This window comes from Sorghum bicolor, chromosome 10 (genome assembly GCF_000003195.3).
Source record: "Sorghum bicolor cultivar BTx623 chromosome 10, Sorghum_bicolor_NCBIv3, whole genome shotgun sequence".
Taxonomy (NCBI): Eukaryota; Viridiplantae; Streptophyta; class Magnoliopsida; order Poales; family Poaceae; genus Sorghum; species Sorghum bicolor.
The window spans coordinates 15505353-15529588 of NC_012879.2; the positions used below are offsets into that span (position 1 = coordinate 15505353).

The 24236-nt window shown below is 52.0% G+C and overlaps 1 protein-coding gene across 4 annotated transcripts; it reads right to left on the reverse strand.

Moving 5' to 3' along the window:
- Positions 1098–21463, reverse strand: LOC8076437 (ERAD-associated E3 ubiquitin-protein ligase HRD1). Of its 4 annotated transcripts, none has more exons than XM_021449245.1 (8): positions 21308–21463; positions 20580–21206; positions 4506–4682; positions 4283–4432; positions 3992–4197; positions 3721–3841; positions 3288–3504; positions 1098–1458 (listed from the first exon to the last, which is right to left on the reverse strand). In XM_021449245.1, the coding sequence occupies exons 2-8, from the start codon at positions 21110–21112 to the stop codon at positions 1369–1371; spliced, it is 1494 nt and encodes a 497-aa protein (XP_021304920.1). In that variant the 5' UTR covers positions 21113–21206; positions 21308–21463; the 3' UTR covers positions 1098–1368. The 4 variants fall into 4 exon arrangements, with proteins under 4 accessions (XP_021304920.1, XP_021304919.1, XP_002438282.1 ...); XM_021449244.1 differs by having other exon boundaries at positions 3721–3856; XM_002438237.2 differs by having other exon boundaries at positions 3721–3862.

The window sequence follows — 24236 nt, forward strand, 5'->3', positions numbered from 1 at the left end:
AGGAGAAGGCGCAGTAGCCGGTGGAGCCGCGACGCCGCCGATAGGAGATGCCGACGAAAGGGAAGGAAGTACGCCGGTGGATTTGTCGGTGTGGTCAGCGACGGCGCGTTCCCAGTACTGGGAGACCTTCTTCACTTCCGTCTTGAGGACGTCAACGGCATGGTCGATGACGGGACGCCACTCGGAGAACGCCTCAGCGGCCTTTTCCAGATCGGCGACGCGGCCCTCTTGAGCGATGAAGACGGAGTCGAACTTGCGGTTCCAGGAAACTTGGGCATCGTTGAAGCGCTGGTCGACCTTCGATTCGTGCGCGGAGAAGCGCTCATCGAAACGACGAGTGGCCTCGTCGAGCAAGAGTTGCATCTCGGGATTCATGGCTCCTAGACGACGTTGGAATCTGGTGTAGTGGGGGTGAGGTGGGTTGTACGAATCCAGGATCTGGATATCTCCACAAATCAAATCGGCTGGAAGGGAATTACGGAATCACCAGCGCCACCAGCAGCTCACTGATGTCGCCGGCGTTAGACCAACCGGATCCGTTGCCAATTCGATCGATGGGGTAAGGATACTCACCGGGATCCGAGGATCGGTAGCCTGATACCAATTGTGAACAGCAGAGCAGGTAGGTAGGAAGAGGATTGGAGAAGAAGACTTGGAGAAGGGAAAGGTAGCGACGAAGGATTAGTTCATAGAGTTGATTTGTTCTGTTACCAGCTAAGTTCCCATCTGGCTGGATGTCCAGCAATATATGCCGCACGCAGGCAGGCTGTCGAATACGCAAACGAATACTAGAAAACGTAATCGTTACATTAGTCTAAGCAATCTTGTCGAGATGAGTTGGGCCTCCTTTACTTGGACCATTCCTTGCCGACGCAGCGCGGGTTGGGCCTTGTTGTCCTCATGCTGCGCCTTGTATCTTCATGCTGTGCATCAGCAGTGGTAACACAGCCCGAGTCCCTCCAATCCTTAACCCAAACCCTTGCTAATCTCCTAAAATTCCACTTCAAGTCCCCCGTCAACAGATAAGAACCAACCAAATTGTAGGTACCATACGCCCAGTAAATCATTCCAGTGGCATAAAAAACAACACAAACATCTTATATCACGGATCAAAAAGCTCCATTCTATTTATCGGCAGATGGATTTTGTTTAATCTCATAATTACTGTGAAACTAACCATTGTTACAACACGACAGCCTCTATCTATCAGCGGTATTACAAAGAGAAAAGAAACATTATCAGTAAGAGTGCAGAAACATGAAAGTACAAAATCTGGGCAACGAGGCATCATGTAACAGTTGCCCCCTAGGTATTTACCAATTCTTGTCGTTTAATTCTGTCCTCATTTCCGCCTGCCTATTTACAGCTTCAGTCATTCCTTTTGTGCTCGTCATTCCCACTGTTAGTCACCGACACAGCAGCACCGCGCCGAATCATTTGAAGTTGGATTTGTAACATCTGGGATGAAGAGCTATAGCTTTTGAGTTCTTTCGGATATAGATTGATAATATCAATATTTTTTTTCTCGAAAACGCAGGAGAGCTGCGCATCATTATATTAAGAAGATGAAAAAAGAGGGACAAGAGCCCAAACAACACACAAAACACACAAGGCCCCACAGACACCCAATATCAACAAATTATGTAAAGCACGTGACTGTATAATAAAGTGAAAGTAATAACAACCATGCATGCATGAATTCAACAACAGGCTGGTACGATGTAATTACTGAGTCGGCTGTAGCAGAGAAGCATTGACAACTTGAGCATGAATTCAAAGCTCATGAACTTGCAGCCTAGAGTAAACTGCAGATCATTGATGCGAACCAAGATTGTTTTTTTTTCTCGAACACACAGGAGAGTTGCGTATCATTTATATTAAGAACAATAAAGGAGTGGGTTTACAAACCCCATACAACCACACACCTACACACACACCCTTTTACATCTAATATTGTACCTCTCTCAAAATTCAAACTTGACCTAAGACCACTAGAGAGGAACTCACACATTGGCTGGCTCTAGAGCAAGGAGATTGGAATATATGTTTTACTGAAACCAAGATTGTTAAAACTGCTAGAAAAGATATTTGCATGCAACATACTGTTTTGTTGGAATCAAATGGTAACTAGATGGTTTATTTGCATAGGGCACCTGATGTTTTAAATTGTCTAAACATCCTAGTCAGTAGTCACGAAGGCACCGATCTGACAATTAGTCGATCCTTGTTAACCTGTCTATAGTTGTCCTGTATATACCAGGACCAACATGCTATATGGTATATAGCATAAAGCAAGAGAGTAAAAAAAGCACTAGAGCAGCAGATTCTTGTGAAATTTGATGGCCAGTAGAGCTACAGGAGCAATAAAGCAAGAGGCAAAGGAGCAGCAGCAGAGCCAGAGCAAGACAGGGTCACAGATCACAAATCAAAACAGAGCAGACGCAGCAAAATGGAGGATTGGAGGACAGGAGCTCATCATCTTCAGGAAGGAAGAAGGGACCAGGTCACTATCAGGTAGAATCTGGCAGTGCCTGGCTGCCACAGTGGTTGAGGGACGAGAGTACCCGTGGTGCTTGAAGGGCGCCTGCCAGAGGTAGGGGCGGGTGCCGGTAACAGTTTGAGGAAGGAAGGGACCCAGCGACAGCAGCGGAAGGGAAAGCGGACAGCAGTGTGGCGGGCTGGCGGCCCAGGGCTCAAGGAGACACATGTATCTGGCACCTCCCATGGGCACATGTATAGGCCTGACCCTAATGGGCGAAATTGGCAGCCCAAAAAGCTCTACCTGCGCCCACGTGCATAGGGCCGCCCACATGCCATCAGAAAGCTAGTCAATCGAATCAGGACAGTGGACCTAATTGGAGGCAGGGGACCAATCAGGCCAATTAATTGAATGACCTGAAAACACAGCCAACACCATAACCTCATGACAAGCAGACTGTTACATATCAATAGCGGATTAGCGGTGGCTTACGTTGACATAGGCTGAAAGTACTAAAAACATGACAAAAACATAAATGGAACTAACTCATCTTTGTGCCAATCATGCAAACTACCATATAAACCCATTAGACGTGGAGATGGAGATTGCAGAGCATGCAGGTTTTCATGATTGCAACTAAAGATGAGCTCGCAACAGAAACTTCTACGATATTGCAACATGAGCTGTCAATGTTCACCTATCTAGCTTACCATAGTTCGTATGCATCGCTTCTTGCTCGCAACACAAAGTAATGTAGAAGATGTAAGCTGAGTACTTTAGGAATCAAGATTCTTTGATTCTTTCTTACCTCTATCTGGCTCTTTATAAAGTTTTCCTGTGCCTTCTGCAGTGAATTTTCAAGATTGCTGGTGCTTGGTCCTGAACCAATGGCACCATGTGCGCTAAAAGGCGAAGGTGCTAAACCATCACTTGAGTTTTGGATCTGGAGTTCTTGGTCTTTCTGTGATTGATTGGAGTTACTAGCTTCGGATTGTGGTGTACTTGATGTAGACTGAGGACCTGACCTGATGATTGAATATGGCATACTCATTAGTACTCTTTATGAAAGAACAAAGCACCCCCCCCTACAATGCTATCAATTCAATACTGTAACAATTAGATTACATTCAGTGATTACAAAGTACATAAAAGTAGACAAGCGTCGTCAGCCACCCATTTAGAGAAGATATGCTAGCAAAATCATGAAAAGCTTTATGTATAGACTGCTCAAGAAAAATTACCTATTTAGGGTGTTTGCTGGAGGATAAACAAGAGATCTTCCATATAAAGAAGCAGCTGCAGCAGCAGCTTCGAGTTTTGCTTGGCGCCTGCTCATATTGTCACCTTGCGCAGCTTCTGAGGCTGGAGTGTCAGTACCTGCAGCTGCTTTCTCAGACGAAATCACAAATCACAAGTAGAACTTACTACCTAGTACAGTACTCACTGATATGTTGGACTGAAATCAGATTATGTGACAAAGAAAAAAGAACAAAGCAATAAAATGAATCTCACCAGGCTGAACACCAGGTTGACCTCCATGTTGTCGTGCTGATGCAGAACGTCCACTGTCTGGGGGAATAATTGGAGCTCTGCACGTAGGGCAAGTGTGTTGGCGCTCTAGCCAAGACCTTAAGCAATGCACATGGAACAGATGCCCACAAAGCAGCTTCTTTGCTGTAGTCATCTCCTCACGGCAAATAATACATGTAGCATCACTCCTGAATACAACAATAAAATGTAAATCAAAAGAATTTTTACAGTGGAGCCAACAAGCTAGTGTGAATGGAACAATATAAAACTCACGCATTGAGTTCTTCTGCTGTAGCATCTGGAAAGCGTTCATTCATGTTGGAAGTGATCTTTCTGTAGCGTACATAATCTGCAATGCGAATTCTGAAGTTGCGGAAGGTCTCATATAGCTCACGAATCAAGTGAAGTGGGACACCATAGTTCCTGATATCAGTATAATGGATCATCAACCATAGTTTACACTATTGTTTCAAAGGAATAGTACCATAGAACTTACAGGAAGATAGCTATGAAGAAGAGCATGTATAGTGACAAGTGCACAAGGTCACTGATCAGCTCCAAGTAAAATGTATACACTGCCTTCCTCTCCCATTGACCTTCCATTAGCATGTCACTGACATAGAATACATACTTCACAAATGTTGATACTGTCGATGTTGCTAGTATCATATACCTGAAACATGATTTGTATTTAGTAACTACTACGAGTACCTTGAATCTTCACTTAATACATAAAAAAAATAATTGCCAGGCAGTTAGAAATCAGAACAGAAGCACATCTTCAAGTCATCATTAGATTAGCCAATAGGGTTGTTACCTTGCCTGGAAGGTATGCCCCTTGCTTCAGAACAATCAGAAACAAGACGCAAGAAGAAATTCTATAGCTGGAGTTTCATACTAAATGGAGCTAATACTTTGCAGTGTTATCAGTTAAAACTATTGCTCAAACCTAAACAGACAACTGCACAAGTTGCTAGACTAACATTTTGTAATAGAGCAGTCAGAACATATGTGAACAGATTAGAAGCTTGAGGCAGTGGAGGTAATCAATGTATCTATCTATATATCTTATAAAGATGGAACCAACTAAAGTCAATAAATGTTATGTTATTTCTCTACTCCCACGTTGTGCCATATCACCTGTAAAACTAAGGCTGTCTGATAGCAAGTGCCAGTTTGATCATGTTCGTCAGTTTGTCAGGAATACCCCCCCCCCCCCCCCCCTTCATGTTCTCTTGTATCCTCACTTTTACCCATTTACTACCCCTTATATCTCTTCTAGGAGTGAAAAGCGACAAATTGCTGCCTGTTTCATTTGCCACTTACCCCAATGTGAAAGAAACAGTTGGCTGTTTGGTCTTCTTAGCTTCTCAATGCTATGCTACATCCGTTTTCTCAGTTCCTGCTGTCCTTGGCCACAAAATAATTTAGCTGGTATCAATGTTCCATCAATTATTTCTTCTCAAAACACATTCACATTGGGCATCAGCACCAATTTTTGCTCCTCGTTCCAGTTCCAACTTAACTACCAAATTCACTGATGCACACACACCATATATTTGCCCTTTGATTCTCCCTTGCATAGACCTTGGTTCATCACTGTCGGTGTTTTCCCCACGGGGGGTCACACCAACAAGTGAATTTGTATGTGTGTTTCCCTTTCCCAGATGGTGATGCAAAAAGACACAAGGATTTATCTTGGTTCGGGCAAGAGAAGGCCCTACGTCCAACGAGGGGGAGAGAGTTTGTATTATTTTGCACTTAAGTGCTTGTACAGGGGTGAATACAAGCGTGGTATGGAGTATGGAAGTTCTACTGCGTATGAGTGTAGTGTTGCGTAGATGATGTCTCGTGTTCGCTCCCGGGCTTCCCCTTTTATAGTTCCAAGGAGAAGACCAGGGTACAAGTGTAGGTATCAGAGTAGGGGTCGATAGGGGTATGGCGCGCAGACCTACTCGAGGCCTCCGTACCGGCGTAGTCTCGAGCCGTCCCGTCTTGGTAGCTTGATGATGATTACGCGTGCCCCTGTGTCCCGCTCTGCGCGCCGTCTTGGGCTGGTTCTCCTGTTGTACGCCTGTACGGTATAGCGGCAGATCCGGCGGAGTGGTTACGGTGTTGTCAGTCGACGCCCAACCCTTCCCCCGGAAGGGAACATGTCTGGTCGAGGGTCAGACGCCGTGCAACGCCTTGTTGTCCAAAGCGTTGACCTTGGATGTGTCGAGGGGGCCCTGATTAGACGTCCCATACCTGCTTTCCGGGTCCTGGCACGCTCTGGGTCGTCCGGGGGGGGGAAGGCTGCAAAAAGGATGACGGGACGGATGCCTGTTCCCTATCACGCTTCCCGTGACTGGCGTGTTAGGTGAGAACGCGACAGGCGCATTAAACGCTCTGGCTCCCGTGCGCGCGTCAGGCGGCGGGCGGCGTCCTTGCGCTCGACGCCTCTTGGTTCGCTCGAGCCTGTTTCCGTATTCGACGTTGGCTGGCGCTCGAACCCTGATTGATTCGCTCGACGCCCTTTCCGTCTTCGAGGCTGCGGTCGTTGGTGACTGTGCGTGGGACTGATTGGAGCGTCGAGTTGAGGGCCTCGACCTGCGTACGGGTAATCTCATTATGTGTATCGGTTAGGGTACCCCTCTCTGATACCCTCGACAGTAGCCCCCGAGTCTCCATTTGAGCGCTGGCGCTCGAGTGGAGGCTTTATTTTGCGGTCGGATTTCTGTGGGGGCGCGCGAGCGACCCCGCGGGGGTAGCCCCCGAGCCCTCGGAGGAGTTTTTTGACTCCTTCGAGGGTTATATTGCCTAATTCTCAGAAACGCTGTCGACACCGGTGGTGGAAGGTTCTGATTGGCACGCTTTGCGCGGGGGTTTCGACGTACTCTCGATAGAGCGAGTGTCATCCACCCCAGATTGAGTTCCTAACGGGTAATCCAAGTGAGAACCTGTGCTCCTTTCGAGGGGGTCAGCTGTAGCCCGGAAGCGTTCTCATAAAGCGGGGTCGACGTGGTCGGGGATGCTGGGCTCGTTCGATAGAGTCCAGTGGCTCGATGCCTCCCGTCGGGGGGATTCCTCTCGACTGTCTCGACCCTACCTTGGACATCCCCAACGAGTCCTCGAGGCGGGCCTCGATTTTCGACCACTCGCTGGGCATCCCTGACTCTGGTGCTCGAGATCGGCTGTCGAACCCTTTCGGCGGGTCAGCCTGCAACCTCTCGAGGCTTTCGTGGGTGCGTACCTTGGCTTACAAGGGAAGGAAGAGGCCGTGGCGGTTCGCCTTTCTGCCCGTTGGGCGCGTCTTTTCAGGCGGGAGCCGTTGCGGCACTGTGTTGGCGCAGAATTCGGAGTGTCCCGTCTGTGAGGAGGAAAAGGCCCGTTAGGTGGCGTATTTATGGGGGAAGTTACCTCGTTTATCGGATCTGTCCGTTGGTGGGTCGCTGCCTATAAATGTCCTGTGGCATTGCCGCCGTTCTCCCTTCCGCCTTCTGCCTTCTTCCTTGCCTTAGCCATTTCGCCGTCTTAGGTCTCCTGCCATCTCACACGCGCGCGCGCCCTCGAGCAGTAGCGAATCCGCCGTCCTTCCGTCCAAGATGCCTGAGACTTATTGCCGCCGACGAGTGGCGTCCGTCGTCGATGACGGAACGCCGATTGCTGGAGCTTGAGAAGGAAGGGCTCCTGCGCCATCGCACATCGCTTTCGTCGCCGGAGTGGATCGCGCCGCCAGCGGACCACAGGGAGCCCAGGCCGCCCAAGGGCTATGTGGTTTCGTTCGCCAAGTTCCACTGCCATGGCCTGGGCGCTCCCCCCAGCCGCTTCATGCGGGCGCTCTGCCACCATTACGGGGTGGAGCTCCAGCACTTCTCCCCTAACGCCATCACCGTCGCGGCGGTTTTCGCCGCGGTGTGTGAGGGCTATTTGGGGATGATGCCCCACTGGGAGCTGTGGCTCCACCTCTACAGGGGCGAGCTCTTCAACGCCCCCACTGGAACCACCGGCGTGAGGAAGTCCGTGCGGGCGGGGTGCCTCAACCTCGTGCTGAAGACGGGGAAGACGGCGAGGCCACGCGAGTACATCCCGGTGGAATTGTCGACGAACCACGCTGGATGGGACTCCCAGTGGTTCTACCTGAGCAATGACGACGATCTCCTTCCCGCCTACACCGGTTGCCTGATCACGGAGCGCCCGGAGAACTGGACGTACGGCGTCGTCCAAGTTCATCAGTCGCGACTCGACCCCCTCCTCGACGCCTTGAGGAAGCTGCGTATGGAAGGTCTGACCGCCGCTCTTGTCCTCTCGGTCGTTCATCATCGGAGAGTTCTCCCATTGATGTCCCGGCCGCTGAGGATGGACGAGATGGGCCCTGGCGTCTCGCCCCGGGACCTCGAGGCGTGCCGGATGTCTAACGAGGCACAGGCGGACGACGAGGTCGCGGCCCGGGTCAGGGCGGCCATTGCCGGCGATTTCAAGCAGAAGCACGTTAACGGCTTCCCCATGAGGCCCGATGCGGGCTCGATCGACCTGGTACGCTCTTTTCTCGTACATGGCTTCAATTCTGGATTTCCTTCGACCCCTTTTTTAAGCTTGCCTTTGTTCTGTCAGGGGCGAATCGATGTCCGGTCCTCGAGGCCTCCAGTCGAGGCACCGGTAGGCGAGCCGTTCTCCCTGTGGGGTAAGTTCTTCGACGTTGTTATTCTTATTCTCCTGGTTCTTTGCGTTTTCTCGTGTGACGGTCTTCTTTACGCTCGTTTTTCCCTCTTCAGGTTGAAGCGGACGCTTGAGCAAGCCCAGCCTTCGATGGCGAAGAGGCTTAAGGTGGGATCAACCTCCAAGGAGCCAGGTCAGTAGCTTATTCATGGGACTTGTGTTGTTCTTACGTTGGTCATCATTGTGACTGGCCTTTGTTTTTTGTTTCACAGGCTCCTCCGACCCTCAATTGCCGATCGGCACCGAGAGCGCCCCACCGCGTCCCCTGGCGGGCGAGCCTGCCCCGTCGTCGCCAAAACAAACCGAGGCGCCTCGGCCCCAAGGGCAGGAGGGAGCCCTCAAGCCTCCCCGATCGGGGATCGAGGGGGATCCCATTACCATTAGTGATGGGTCTGGCGGCGACGGGACCTCGAGGGATGCCCACCCTATGGACAAGGAGGCCCAGACTTCTCTCGTCGCGAGGCGGACGCCCTGGCCTGCCGGGCTTCGCTCCATCGAGGAGCAGAAGAAGAAAGAAAAGGAGAAGCGCGAGCAGGAGACGCGGCGGCAGCTGCAGGAGCAAGACCGCCAACAAGAGTCGCAGGAGCTCGGGAAGCAGCAGTAGCAAGGAGGCCAGCCGTTGGAGGAACCGCTCGAGCCTCCTCCTCACAGTCCGCCCCAACCAGTACCACCAGCGCCGCAAGAGCCCGGAGACCAGGAAGAGGGTCTGCCGGTTTTTGGCCCTCCAACCCCAGCGTGGCTCCGTCCAGGGGCGCCTGCCGCGATTCCAGCAGAGTCGGGGCAGGCGGACGGCGTGGTAGCGCTCGCCTGCATGATGCACACCCCCGTCGACCCTGAGTCCGAGATCAGGAGGACGATCTACGGCATGGACGGAATCGCCCCAGGATTTCTCCGGGAGCGTCGGGCGTGGGAGGACCGTATTCCCGCTGAGGAGGACGAGGCTGGAACGTCGGGCGGAGGTGGAGGCAGCGAGACGGGTACCTGGAAGACAGTGGACGATGACGGGCGGTTCCCTTCCCTCGTCGACTTGTTCCTGCGCCATGGGGGGTCCCTCGAGACCGTCGAGGATCTCATCCGTGGCGTCAAGGCGCGGGCCGACCAGGAGATGGAGAACTGGTGCCCCGATCGGATCCGCATCCGGGCTTCCACCGATCCGTCCGAGCCCAACATCTTCCTGGACGATCGGAAGGAGGCTGAGAAGTGGGAGCACGTCGAGAAGCTCCGCCTCTGGATGAAGCACGTGGTGGGGCTTCTCTCGGACGTCGTCAATAATGGGCTCGGGCCAGCCTACTTTGTAAGTGTCTTTCGATCCTTAATTCTTATAGAACTTTTGGTTTTGTGTTCTAACTGCTCGACCACCGGCTTGTAGGACCTGAAACAGACCTCCCGCATTAAGTCGAGCTTCATCCACGCCACGAGAGGCGGCTGGGAGCAGCTCCCCCTCCTCAAGGATCAACTCCTGGAATCGCAGGAGAAGCTCCTCAAGGCTTATAAAGAGCTCTTGGCGCTCGAGGAGGAGAAGAAGGAGAGGGAGGCTGCTCTGGTCGAGGCTCGAGAGTCCTCAAGGAAGGCTGTGGAAGAGGCCGTGCTGCTGAGGGAGCAGGCTCTGACGGTCGAGGAGGCTGCGTCCAAAGCCCGGGAGGAGGCTCTGTCCTACAAGAACGTCGTTGCTGATTTGGACAAGGAGAAGGGTCTCCTCAAGACTGACCTGGACTCCCTTCGAGAATCCTTTCGGAGGATGAAGGTGGAGCATGTGAACGGCGAGATCGCCAGGAGCGCCGCGGAAGAAGCCAAGAAGAAGGCCCTCGAAGACCTCGAGGCGGAGCGGGCTCGATCCCGCAGCCTCTCCGACGACTTCGATCGTCTGAAGGGAGAGCTGCTGGAGAAGAATGGAGCCATTGCTCAGGCTGGCAAGGCGATCGAAGATCTGCGTGTTGCCAACACTGAGCTGGCACGCTCTAACAGAGAGATCGGGAGGGCCAACACCAAATTAGTTGGCGAGAACACAGCTCTGGAGGAGAGTGTCCGCGGTACGTTTCTCTTGTCGGGTTTTCTTTTCGAGATGTGCTTGGTTTTATCTAAAGCTTTTTGCGTTGGCGTTCACAGGGCTTAAAGACGAGCTCATGGCCGCCCAAGTCGAGGCCCGCAATGCCAAAGCCCAGCTCGAGGGGGAGGTTGCTTTGAACCGTCGACTGCGGACGGCGATAAGCGATCTCTCGACCTCTTGGGAGGTCGAGCCCGTGGACGAGTCGAAGGAGGAAGCTCGAGGCGACGCGCTGGTCGATCAGCTGTGCTACTTAGGCGCGACGCTGAGGGATCGGATGCGGGACGCTCTCCACATCGGGGTGAAGCGGGCAATGGCCGTTGTCTGCTCAGGCTTCTCCTACGACATGGAGGTGGTGTCCCACGGCTTCGTCACCGACATCTCCAAGACCGACGCGGAGAATGAAGAGAGGCTCCACGCCTTGATTGACGACGCAGAGGTTCCTGGAGAGAGGTTAGCTAGGCTGTTCGAGCCAGAGGTATTGCCTCCTGAGACTAGCTCGGGCGCAGGCGAGGGCGGTGAGGACCGTGATGCGGACTAAGGCCTGCGAGCCTGCTCTGGGTGCCTAGGCCCCTTTGTACAGTACTTTGCTACTCTATCTTTAAGCAGTATGACGTCTTTTAAGTGGTTGACGAAAGTTTATCTGTCTTTCCGCTCGAGGCTCCTTTACTTCTTCTTGCGCCTATGTTCGTTTTTTCCCGCTCGGTCTTTTGTTTAAGGTGGTCTCGATTGCCTTAAGGGTGAAGGGGCGAGTAGAGTTTCCGTAGCCCGGGGGCGTAGGAGATCTCAGGCTCGTCGTTTCTCGGCGCTTAAGGGGCTCGAGGTACCTTTACTACTCAACCGTACGAGATTACTGATGGGAACGAAAAGGTTATTTGGTTTTTTCGACACCTAGGGGGGGTCGTCCCCCTGCTAGCCCCCGAGGGGGTATCGACTATGATAGATCATAGTCGGTACCCCCTTCTAATCGTCGAGGTTTTGACTCGTGAAAAAGTAAGATGCTCGAGGGAAAGACTTTATTTATTCATGCATTCATTTACAAAACTTTGGTACAGAATGTACGTGGGAACATAAAGCTTTGAAATTTTAGGGGTAGAATCGACGTAGCTGTTCAATGTTCCACGCGTTGGTGAAGATCGCCCCCTTTTCATCCGCGAGCTTATATGTTCCTGGCTTCAAGACCTCGGCCACCACGTATGGGCCTTCCCAAGGTGGAGTCAACTTGTGGCGTCCTTGATTGCTTTGCCGCCGTCGTAGGACGAGGTCGCCCACGTTCAGGTCTCTCTTGCGCACGTGCTTGTCGTGGTAGCGTCGGAGCTTCTGCTGGTATCTGGCGGAGTTAAGGAGGGCCATGTCTCGAGCTTCTTCGAGTTGGTCGACCGCGTTTTCTTGAGTCTCCTTATTTGATTGCTCGTTGTATGCTTTGAGTCGAGGGGACCCATACTCGAGGTCTGTCGGGAGCACGGCCTCAGAGCCATAGACCATGAAGAATGGGGTGTATTTTGTGGCCCTGCTTGGCGTAGTCCTTAGGCTCCATAGGACCGAGGAAAGCTCCTCGACCCACTTCTTGCTGAACTTCTTCAAGCGATTGTAGATCCTCGGTTTGAGCCCTTGCAAAATCATGCCGTTGGCACGCTCGACCTAGCCGTTGGTTCGAGGGTGGGCTACCCCGGACCAGTTCACACGGATGTGATGCTGATCGCAGAAGTCCAAGAACTTTTTGCCGGTGAACTGAGTGCCGTTGTCGGTGATGATGACGTTGGGAATCCCAAACCGGTGGATGATGTCGGTGAAGAAAAGGACGGCCTGCTCGGAGCGGATGTTGGTGATGGATCGAGCCTCGATCCATTTAGAGAATTTGTCGATGGCCACCAACAAGTGGGTGTACCCCCCTTTTGCCTTTTGTAGGGGTCCTACTAGGTCGAGCCCCCATACCGCAAACGGCCATGTGATAGGGATCATCTGGAGAGCGTGGGCAGGTTGGTGTGTCTTTTTGGCGTAGAATTGGCACCCATGGCATGAGCGTACGAGCTCGATGGCGTCAGCTACGGCCGTTGGCCAGTAGAAGCCTTGTCGGAAGGCGTTCCCCACGAGGGTCCGAGGAGCAGCATGGTGGCCACAAGCCCCCGAGTGTAGGTCCTCGAGGAGCTTTCGGCCTTCTTCTATGGTGATGCAACGCTGCAAGACTCCCGTCGGGCTTCGTCGATATAGCTCATTGTTCTCGCCATAGATTACATACGACTTGGCTCGTCGGGCAATACGGCGGGCCTCGGTTCGGTCTTCTGGTAGCTCGCAGCGACTTAGGCAGTCGAGGAACGGTGTGCGCCAGTCGAACGGTCGACTGGGCTGCTGTTCCACCTCCGTTACCTCAGCTGCCATGAGTAGCGCTTCGACGGCGTCGGTCTGCTGGGTAGGGGTGGTTTCGATACCAGCCCCCGAGCCTAAGTCGACGGACGGCTCATGTAGATCTCTTGAGAATGCATCAGGTGCTACCGTGCCTCGAGTCGACGCGATCTTGGCGAGTTCGTCGGCCGCCTCGTTGTAGCGTCGGGCGATGTGGACGAGCTCGAGGCCGTGGAACTTGTCCTCGAGTCGACGGACCTCTTTGAAGTACGCCTCCATTTTCGGATCGTGGCAGCTCGAGGTCTTCATCACTTGGTCGATGACAAGCTAGGAGTCGCCTCGGACATCGAGGCGTCGGACCCCCAGCTCGATGGCGATCTTTAGACCGTTGACGAGGGCCTCGTATTCTGTAACATTGTTGGATGCGGCAAAATGTATCCTGATGACGTACCTCATATGAACGCCCAGGGGCGAGATGAATAGCAAGCCCGCCCCAGCTCCTGTCTTCATGAGTGACCCGTCAAAATACATCGTCCACAGCTCTGCTTGGACCTGAGTTGGGGGGAGCTGGGAATCTGTCCATTCTGCGACGAAGTCCACCAAGGCCTGTGATTTGATAGCCTTGCGGGGCGCGTAAGTGAGAGTCTCACTCATGAGTTCGACTGACCACTTGGCAATTCTCCCCGTGGCCTCCCGACTTTGGATGATCTCGCCCAAAGGGAAAGACGAGACCACCGTGATAGGGTGGCCGAGGAAGTAGTGTTGCAGCTTGCGTCGGGCGATGATTACGGCGTAGATCAGCTTCTGGATCTGTGGGTAACGCGCTTTGGTTTCCGAGAGTACCTCGCTGACGAAATAGACAGGCCTCTGGACAGGCAATGCATGCCCCTCCTCCTGCCTCTCGACCACCACAGCTGCACTGACGACCTGGGACGTCGAGGCAACATAAAGGAGCAGCGGTTCTGCAGGTTGAGGTGGGACCAGAACTGGTGCTGAGGTCAACGTTTTCTTCAAGTTATCGAGCGCTTCCTCGGCCTCTGGAGTCCAAGAGAAGCGCTCGACTTTCTTCAAAAGTTGATATAGTGGCAGCGCTTTTTCTCCCAACCTCGAGATGAAGCGACTCAGCGCTGCCAGGCATCCCGTGACTCTTTGCACGCCCTTGACGTCTCGGATCGGCCCCATTCTCGTGATGGCCGAGACTTTCTCAGGGTTGGCCTCGATGCCGCGCTGGGAAACGATATAACCCAGGAGCATGCCTCGAGGTACGCCAAAAACGCATTTCTCGGGGTTGAGCTTAATCTGGTTGGCGCGTAAACAGCTGAAAGCGATTTCGAGGTCCTGGATCAGGTCTCCCCGCCGCTTCGACTTGACGACAATGTCGTCGACATAGGCCTCGACTGTCGACCCTATGTGCTTGCCAAACACGTGGAGCATGCAGCGCTGGTATGTGGCCCCGCGTTTCGAAGCCCGAACGGCATGGTCACATAACAATACATCCCAAAAGGTGTAATGAAAGATGTCGCGAGCTGGTCGAACTCTTTCATTTTTATTTGATGGTAACCAGAATATGCATCAAGGAAAGAAAGGGTTTCACATCCCGCAGTTGAGTCAACAATTTGATCGATACGAGGTAATGGAAAAGGAACTTTCGGACATGCTTTATTTAAACTTGTATAGTCGACACACATCCTCATTTTCTCATTCTTTTTCTTAACTAGTACAGGATTTGCTAACCAGTCGGGATGGTGAACCTCCTTGATGAATCCGGCCGTCAAAAGCTTCTGGATCTCCTCGCCAATGATCTTGCGCTTCTCCTCGTCGAATCGGCGCAACCGTTGCTTCATTGGCTTGGAACCGGCTCGAATTTCCAAGGAGTGCTCGGCGACTTCCCTCGGTATGCCAGGCATATCCGAGGGACTCCATGCAAACATATTGGCGTTTGCACGGAGAAAGTCGACGAGCACAGCTTCCTATTTGGGGTCGAGGTCGACGCTGATCGTCAACGCCTTGCCGTCGGAGCTGCTGGGGTCGAGCGAGATCTTCTTGGTTCCTTCCGCCGGCTCGAAGCTGCCTGCGTGGCGCTTGGGCTCTGGGGCCTCGGCGGCCAGGGCCTCGAGCTTTGAAACGAGCTCGGTGGAACTCTCAAGTGCTTCCCCATACTCGACGCATTCAATGTCGCACTCGTACGCGTGCTCGAAGGAGGAGCTGACGGTGATGACGCCCTTGGGGCCGGGCATCTTCATCTTCAGGTAGGTGTAGTTGGGGATAGCCATGAATTTGGCGTAACCCGGTCGTCCGATGATGGCGTGGTACGTGCCCCGGAACCCCACCACCTCAAAGGTGAGGGTCTCCTTTCTGAAGTTGGCCGCCGTGCCAAAACAGACCGGTAGATCGATTCGACCAACCGGCAGCGCCTTCTTTCCTGGTACGACGCCGTGGAAGCCGCCGACGCTTGGTTAGAGCTGCGCCCTGCTGATGCCGAGGAGGTCGAGGGTCTCGAGTTAGATGATGTTAAGGCTGCTGCCACCGTCCATCAGTACCTTTGAGAGCCGGGTGTTGATGATGATAGAGTCGACGACGAGCGGGTAGACGCCAGGGGCAACTACTTTGTCGGGGTGGTCCTCTCGATCAAAGGTGATGGGGGTGCTCGACCAGCTGAGGTACCGGGGCACCGCCATCCTCGCCGCGAAGACCTCACGCCGTTCCCTCTTGCGTTGCCTTGCGGTCAATTGCGTCGAGGGCCCACCGTAGATCATGTAGCAGTCGTGGACGGCATGGAAACCACCGTCGTCCTTGTCGTCCTCCTTTTCCCCGCCCTTCTCTTTCTTTGGGTCATCGCGCGCGTCCTTCCTGATCCACAGACCGTCGAAATGCTTTCTCAGCATACGACAGTCCTTGAGCTTGTGGTTGGCTCCCCCCTTATGGTAAGGGCATGGCTCTTCTAGCATCTTATCGAAGATGCCCCCATCTGGGGGGCCTCGAGGCTTTTTGCGTTCCATGGCAGCAACGAGATCGTCGTCGAGGTCCTCCCGTTGGAACGGTCGCGTCTTCTTCTTCTTGTTGTTCTTCTTGGACCCTCGACTGGGGCCCTCGTCGTCGTCGGCGGGCAGCTTGCCCTTCCTTCCTTCACCGCTGAAGAAAGCGCCGACTGCTTCTTTCCCTGCCGCGTAGTTGGCCACCACGTCCATCAGCTCGTCGACTGTCTGAGGTCGATTCCGTCCTAATTCCGTACCAAGTCTCGACTGGTGGTACCAGAGACGAATGCCAGGATGACGTCGTGGTCAGGGATATGCGGCAGCTCGGTGCGTTGTTTTGAGAAGCGTCGAGCGTACTCCCGAAGAGTTTCTCCTGACTTCTGCTTGCACTTGCTGAGGTCCCAGGAGTTCCCAGGCCGTATGTAGGTCCCTTTGAAGTTACCCTGGAAAACCCTGACCAAGTCGACCCAGTCATGGATCTGATCGGCTGGGAGCTCTTCGAGCCATCTACGAGCGGTGTCAGAGAGGAAAAGCGGCAGTTGTCTAATGATGGCTCGATCGTCGCCTCGAGCGCCTCCCAATTGACAAGCCAACCTGAAGTCTGCCAACCACAGCTCTGGTTTTGTCTCTCCGTTGTATTTTGCGATGCTGGTCGGGGGTCTGAACGGACTGGGCAGCGGCGTGCTGCGGATTGCTCTGCTGAATACCCATGGACCCGGGGGCTCTGGGGCCATCCGATCCTCATCACTGTCGTACCTCCCACCGCGGTGTGCGCTGTAACCGCGCTCTTCCGCGTCCCCGTACCGACGGCGTCGATTCTCTTCAATGTCACGTGGCGTCGATTCTCTTCAATGTCACGTCGTACGTCGTGTCGACGCTGATTGTCGACGGGGAGAACGAGCGTGGTCTTTTTCCCTCGGGGGGGTGGCTGCTGATGGACCGATACCTCTTGTTCGTTTTGGGCTGGCTCATCGCGCTTTTCAGTGGCAGCCCCTCTTCGTCGAGAAGCTGAGCTTTCGGCTTGCTGAACTGCCGCCACCTGGAGCAGAGTTTGCACCTCGTCCCGGATGCGTCGAGCTTGGGAGTTCGATGGCTCTGGCATGTTCCGCAGCAGCATTGTTGCCGCCACAACGTTCTGGCCTGCTCGAGGGAAACGGCTGACAGGCTGCTCAGGTTCTGCGTCTCCGACAATTTGTTGGTGCACCTCTCGAGCCCTTCTGCGGACACTTCCGCCAGGCGGGTAAGGCAAATCCTGCTCCAGGATCTGCTCGAGCAAGACAAGGCGCTCACGATCCTCGTCAAGCTTGGCCTTGAGTTCTCGCAGCTGCGCAATTTGCGCGGCTCTGTCTTCTTGTGGAGGGGGGTCGACCTGACCGTCCTTCCCAGGCGTCCTGGGGTCTTCCCTCGCTGCAGGGGCTCGCCCGCCTGCAACGGCGTCTTGTGTCTCGTCGGTGGTTTCCACTGCTCCGTCGATATGGAAACACTCCCTAGTAGGGTCGTGGCTGTCGGATTCCGAGCCGGAGTCCGGTTCGGCGGCGTAGAAACATCCGCGTCCTTCCTCCAGCAGCCGCTGTCGGAGGGAGGTAATCGTGTACCGCCCAGGTCCTAAGCGGCGGAGGCCTCGTACCTGGGAGAAGTCTGGTAGCTCAGACGTTGGTCGCTGTGCTCCAGGGCCGCGTGGGAGGACCATTGGTCTTTCCACGTACGTCTGGGCGTTTGGACAGATCGCCCTGGCGAGCGACGCTGCAGCGTTGTCCAAACCGAACCGGCAAGGCTCTTCTCGAGGCGAATAGCCCATGTGGAAGTAGCCTAGTGGTGGGGGAGAGTGCGCGGGGCGTGTCACCTCCTGTCGTCGTACGATCCTCGTGGCGTTGGGCCGTCGTGCCCACGGATTCGGCGCACGGGGCTGTCGGCTCCTGTGCCGTCTCCCGCCTGGCACGAACTGTCGGTCGTGACGAGGCGGATGGGCGATGGTGGCGTTGTCCGCGCCTCTTCTCGGATGGAGAGGCATGGTGGCGAGGGCGTCTTGGGGCCCTCAACCGTGTTGGCGCAATGCGGGCTCCTCCTGGTCCTTTGATCGAGAGTAAGATCATGTCATAGCCGGAGCCAGTAGACATAAACTCAAGACTCCCAAACCAAATCACCGTGGAGCGCGGAATCGGTGAAGGAGTGGCCATCTGGAAAAGAATGGGAAATCGGTGAAAAAACACGCAGGACCCCTACCTGGCGCGCCAACTGTCGGTGTTTTCCCCACGGGAGGTCACACCAACAAGTGAATTTGTATGCGTGTTTCCCTTTCCCAGATGGTGATGCAAAAAGACACAAGGATTTATCCTGGTTCGGGCAAGAGAAGGCCCTACGTCCAGCGAAAGGGAGAGAGTTTGTATTATTTTGCACCTAAGTGCTTGTACAGGGGTGAATACAAGCGTGGTATGGAGTATGGAAGTTCTACTGCGTATGAGTGTAGTGTTGCGTAGATGATGTCTCGTGTTCGCTCCCGAGCTTCCCCTTTTATAGTTCCAAGGAGAAGACCAGGGTACAAGTGTAGGTATCAGAGTAGGGGTCGATAGGGGTATGGCGCGCGGACCTACTCGAGGCCTCCGTATCGGCGTAGTCTCGAGCCGTCCCGCCTTGGTAGCTTGATGATGATTACGCGTGCCCCTGTGTCCCGCTCTGCGCGCCGTCTTGGGCTGGTTCTCCGGTTGTACGCCTGTACGGTATAGCGGCAGATCCGGCGGAGTGGTTACGGTGTTGTCAGTCGACGCCCAACCCTTCCCCCAGAAGGGAACATGTCTGGTCGAGGGTCAAACGCCGTGCAACGCCTTGTTGTCCAAAACGTTGACCTTGGGTGTGTCGAGGGGGCCCTGATTAGACGTCCCATACCTGCTTTCCGGGTCCTGGCACGCTCTGGGTCGTCCGGTGGGGAAGGCGGCAAAAAGGATGACGGGACGGATGTCTGTTCCCTATCACGCTTCCCGTGACTGGCGTGTTAGGTGAGAACGCGACAGGCGCATTAAACGCTCTGGCTCCCGTGCGCGCGTCAGGCGGCGGGCGGCGTCCTTGCGCTCGACGCCTCTTGGTTCGCTCGAGCCTGTTTCCGTATTCGACGTTGGCTGGCGCTCGAGCCCTGATTGATTCGCTCGACGCCCTTTCCGTCTTCGAGGCTGCGGTCGTTGGTGACTGTGCGTGGGACTGATTGGAGCGTCGAGTTGAGGGCCTCGACCTGCGTACGGGTAATCATTATGTGTATCGGTTAGGGTACCCCTCTCTGATACCCTCGACAATCACCGATATTCTTCTTAGTAACTTGATGAGTTCTGCTAACTAATTTATATCTACCCTCTTCAGTTCTCAATCCTGGCTACTATTTAATGGCCAAAAAGAAAGAGAAGACACATTCCACCAGACCAGACTACGAGAGGCTATCCCTCTCACTCTCCCTCCCTCTATGCAATGACACTATTACTTTTTCATCAATTTTTCTAAAATCGGCTGCTTTGCATTGTTGTGCGACCAATTTGTTTCTTTGTAATGACCAGTTTAACCGTTTTTCTCACCACTACGCATTGTATTTGTTCTTCTTTTTTGAACATAATTGTATTTGTTCTTCTAACCCCACCTAACTGGATGGACTTGCTAGGCTGAATAAGAGATGCATGTTGGTTACTGAAGGGTCAGTTTGAAAGAAATTTATACATTTCTTTACCATGTTTGATAGAAGTACAGATGGACCATGCCATTGCAAAGGAAATGGATAGCATTTTTTTATCCATAGAGATTTTATGGTTTACATGGATGAACATTTCTAACGGTACTCCTGTAGATAACACGTATCTCTTGTGTTATCATTGCTTTTCAGTGCTTCCTTTGCCTTCTCAGCTAATGGCTATTTTGTTTTGTTTCGGCCCTTCAATAATTTTCAGAAACCTAGTTTATTCTTACTGTATTCAGTATTCTGTTGTACATTGTATCTGCTAACTATAGTGTAATAACCTATTCTAGCAAACATAAAAAAATCATGTTTCTTCTTACAAATTCACACAGCAATGCACGGGTATCACCTAGTAAAACTAAGATATATTGAATAAACAAAACCAATAAGTGTGAATCTGATATTGTTCATAGGGTTCAGGGTAAGGCTAGTGCAAAGGACAGTAAACAAATGTAAAGAGGATGCATTTATAAAGACCTTTGTGGTAGGGTTCATACAACGCAACTATAAAAGATCCTCATATACCTAACATGTGCATCTCCTATTTGCAAATATTTGTCCATTATCTTGGGAATTGTCATTTCACAGTGTTTGATCATATTAATTAATCCCTACCCCTACTCTACCCTACTCTAATGTTGTGAAAGAGGAAAAAATTGTTGTAGTGTGTCACATTGATATACGTAGTAGTGACAAGGTGAAGACAGAAACAGCACAAATACATTTCAAGCATTTGCGGCAGCACAATGCAACCAAAAAGACAATTCAGTGCTGTGTAAACTTAAAAATCGAGCTTACTCGAAGGAGAAGAAGATGGCAACCGATGCCTCCCACTTCTGTATGAGTGACCTGAGCGAGTTTGACAGGAAGAGGCAGTCGACAATGAGGAGAAACGCCATGAAGGAGACGATTCTGATGTGTGAGAGCAAGGGCACTGAAGGTGTTGTCTCGATGTACTCGACCCTCTTCTGGGCCAGCCAGTGCAGTGCCTTAATAAGGAGCAGCGCGGCGACCATGGCGAGGAAAGAGACCGAGAAATCCTGCCGGAAGATGGTGACTGCGAAGAGGATCTCAACGACCTCCCGCCAGGCCTGCTCGTTGAGGCGCTCGACCTCGGCCTCCCGGAGCGAGCCCAGGAAGAGGCGCTTGACGAGCTGCCAGGCGACGCACATGGCGACGAGGCCCGTGTTGAGGAGCAGAACGAAGCAGATCTTGGAGGTGGAGAGGTAGACCATGGCCGGGTAGAACTGCTCCCGGCTGCTGAAGGCGTAGTACACCGCCGACGCCGTCGCCAGCAGGCTGAACGCCGCGTACGTCTGAAGACGGATCATCTTCACCTCCGGAGCTGCCGCCCGCCAGAAGGAAAATCACACCTATCTTCCGCAACAAAACCGCACCACAGCACGCCACCACCGAATCGGATATCTAGAAAGAACAATCCAAATCATCAATCAAAATAGGGAAATCGTTCTCCAAGACCAAAATTAGCTCGCAAATCGAAACCGTAAATTTGGCGGGCGGCTTACCCCTTGTGAGGCAATCACCTCATCGACTCGACGAGAGCGCGGTGGAGGTCGGCTCTAGGAGACATTCGACAGGGACGCCGGTAGGCTTCAATGGACTGCGATTTTGGTAGGAGAAAGGTTTGGATTTTGGAATTTATTATTATTATTATTATTATTATTATTATTATTATTATTATTATTATTATTATTATTATTATTATTATTATTATTATTATTATTATTATTATTATTATTACTACTACTACTTCTCTTTTCTTTTCTTTTTTATCTATCTCCAGTTCTCGACTCTCTGGCCGTTGAGCGAGATGACCTGTGAGTTTTTTTTCTTTTTTTCGTGGTTATGAGGTGAAGACGGCACAATGGGGCACGGTGCGGCGAGAGACACGCTGCACTGTTGGCCATTGATGCGATGATAGAACCCGCGGTTGGTAGTCTCCACTTATGTGCCAATCGTGGACGCCGGTGACTAGTTGATAAAATGACGGCTTGTTTGATACGAACGGCGATTTAGGTGATTTTTTGTTTTTTTGTCACTTTGTTTGGTGAGGGCTGGCTAATTTTTTTCGATAAAAGGCATGAGAAATTATTAGCAACACGAGGCTATAAGAGGAGTACAAGGTTCTCAAATTACACGAGGTAGTGCCTTTCTAGTACGACAGCTAGGTACATGATCAATATTTGAACATGCAATGTCTATTTGATTGGAGCTAACAGTAGTTGATTTGAAAGACTGAGTGGGTAGAGGATGACCTGCAATATTGAGTCTTCTTTCTATTTTTGCCACCTTCCAATTCATTGACACTTCATTTAGTAACTTTTGTGTGTGTGGTTTGATGTCCTATGGGGGGATTTCATCCGGTTTGATATCCTATTGGGGGGTCAGAGTGATATGGTCCATTATAGAAATGAATCATCTATTGGTTATTCGTCGGGAAGAAGATATCTTCAATTTGCAACTTTGATAATATGGTTCTTGCAAGAGAAATGGCTTCTGCCTCAACCATAATGACTGAGTTAGTCATTGTTGTCGCTTTGATCTGAATCATTAGTTTTCTCCTAGGTTCCAAGATGAAAACTTTGATTTCAGTTTTTCTCATCAGTTGGCTTGGCTGATCTAGAGCAATTGTTTCGTCCGTGTAACATCAGGCACCTTGTAGGAGTGTTGGAATGATGACGTGAAAAAAGGAGGTGTTGGAATATATGTTTGTCCTTAAGGAGGACATGTGCTAACCGTTAGATCTCTTGTCATGTCTTGTGCTCCTGCATAAGATGGTTTAGGTCTTGACATATCCTCCAATTTGTGTTCCAATGTCGTTGTTTTCTAGAATAGACCATCTTTTATTGTTGAAACGAGCATCATTCCTCGTGTTCTAAATGTACCATAGAGTTGTCATAATTCTTTGAAATTCCTTATTAGATGTGTTTCTATCAATAATTATTGACAAAATGCCCTAGACTTCATCCTGTTCATGTGGAAGTTGAGAAGTTATAAGTGGTGGTGAAGCAGAGAACCAAATCGCCCTTGCAAAGTTGTAGTGGGAAAATAAGTGCGAATCATTTTCAATCATATTACAAGCTGAGCAGTGTTTATCAATTTTTGATGATTATCGATGAAAGTTGATCGTCCGTCTACCGAGGGATATGCCCATAGTAGTAGATTAATCGGTGGAGGTGCGCGAGACACAAACTAGATGGTAACACAAACACCGAGACACAAGATTTATACAGGTTTGACCGTCGTCTAGGCGTAATACCTACGTCCTGTGTTCCGATGTATTGTATTGATTGAGGTGTCAATAATGACAAGTCTACTAGGGGACCTCTAGACCTCCTTATATACTCTAAAGGGATATAAAAGGTCCTAACATGGTTAGAAGGGGGTGAATAACCTATTTAAAATCTCTACAAAATACTAGAGCAAAAGATTAGTATAACAAATGACGTAAAGCAATTTTGCTCTAGCTCTATATGGGTTGCAAGCCACTTATCCAATTGTCGGGTACCATAAAACAGGATACCCGGACTAAGGGGAAAAAGTGGCAAAAGAAGACCTACCTTCCCTCACACCAACAGGGATTCTCAGATCAATACATCAAACACACGACTCGCCCGAGCCCCGACCTCGAGCGCCAGTAACGACTCGCCTGAGCCCCGCCTTGAGCGAAATCAATGACTCGCCCGAGCCCCGGCCTCGAGCGCAATCAATGACTCACCGGAGCCCCAGCCTCGAGCGCCAGTAGCGACTCACTCGAGCCCTGGCCTCGAGCGCAATCGACACCACGCCCGAGCCCCAGCCTCGGTGCCAAGCTTCCCACGCACGATGACCATACCGTTGACGCGACACGGGCCATACTTCCTCCCATACCGTGGTAGGAGATGACGCCCGCTATTCTTACAACTCTTGTAACACCTTACCCATGTCACTGTGGGTACGGCGCGACAGGAGAAGGAATGGGAAATGTTAACTCACCCCACTGCTACCATACTCAGGCAATTACTGTTCTCAGGAGAAGGACGGAGCATGGGGCCTCGGAGGAGATCGTCACGATCCAAATAGGGCTCGGTAACATGACCAACAGGGATGACCACACCGCTGCCACTACCACAAGGACGTGGTGACCAATGTCAACAGCCCCGACGCCATAATTCTTCAGCACATCAAGAGTAAAAAGCAATATTTACACATGTAAAACCTTGCCTCCCTTTGTGGCTATAAAAGGGGAGGCAGGGCACCCCATAGAGAGACGCGGCCAGACAATCCCCAACTCAGGTTCAACTTAGCCAACAACACACTGACACAAACACCCACCAAGCCGAGACCTAGGACTACTTCCCTCTCTCGCAGCTAGCTTGTACACCCCTACTACACGCACTCTCAGGTGCAAGATAATACAGGTCCCTACCCCCTCACTGGATGTAGGGCATCTTT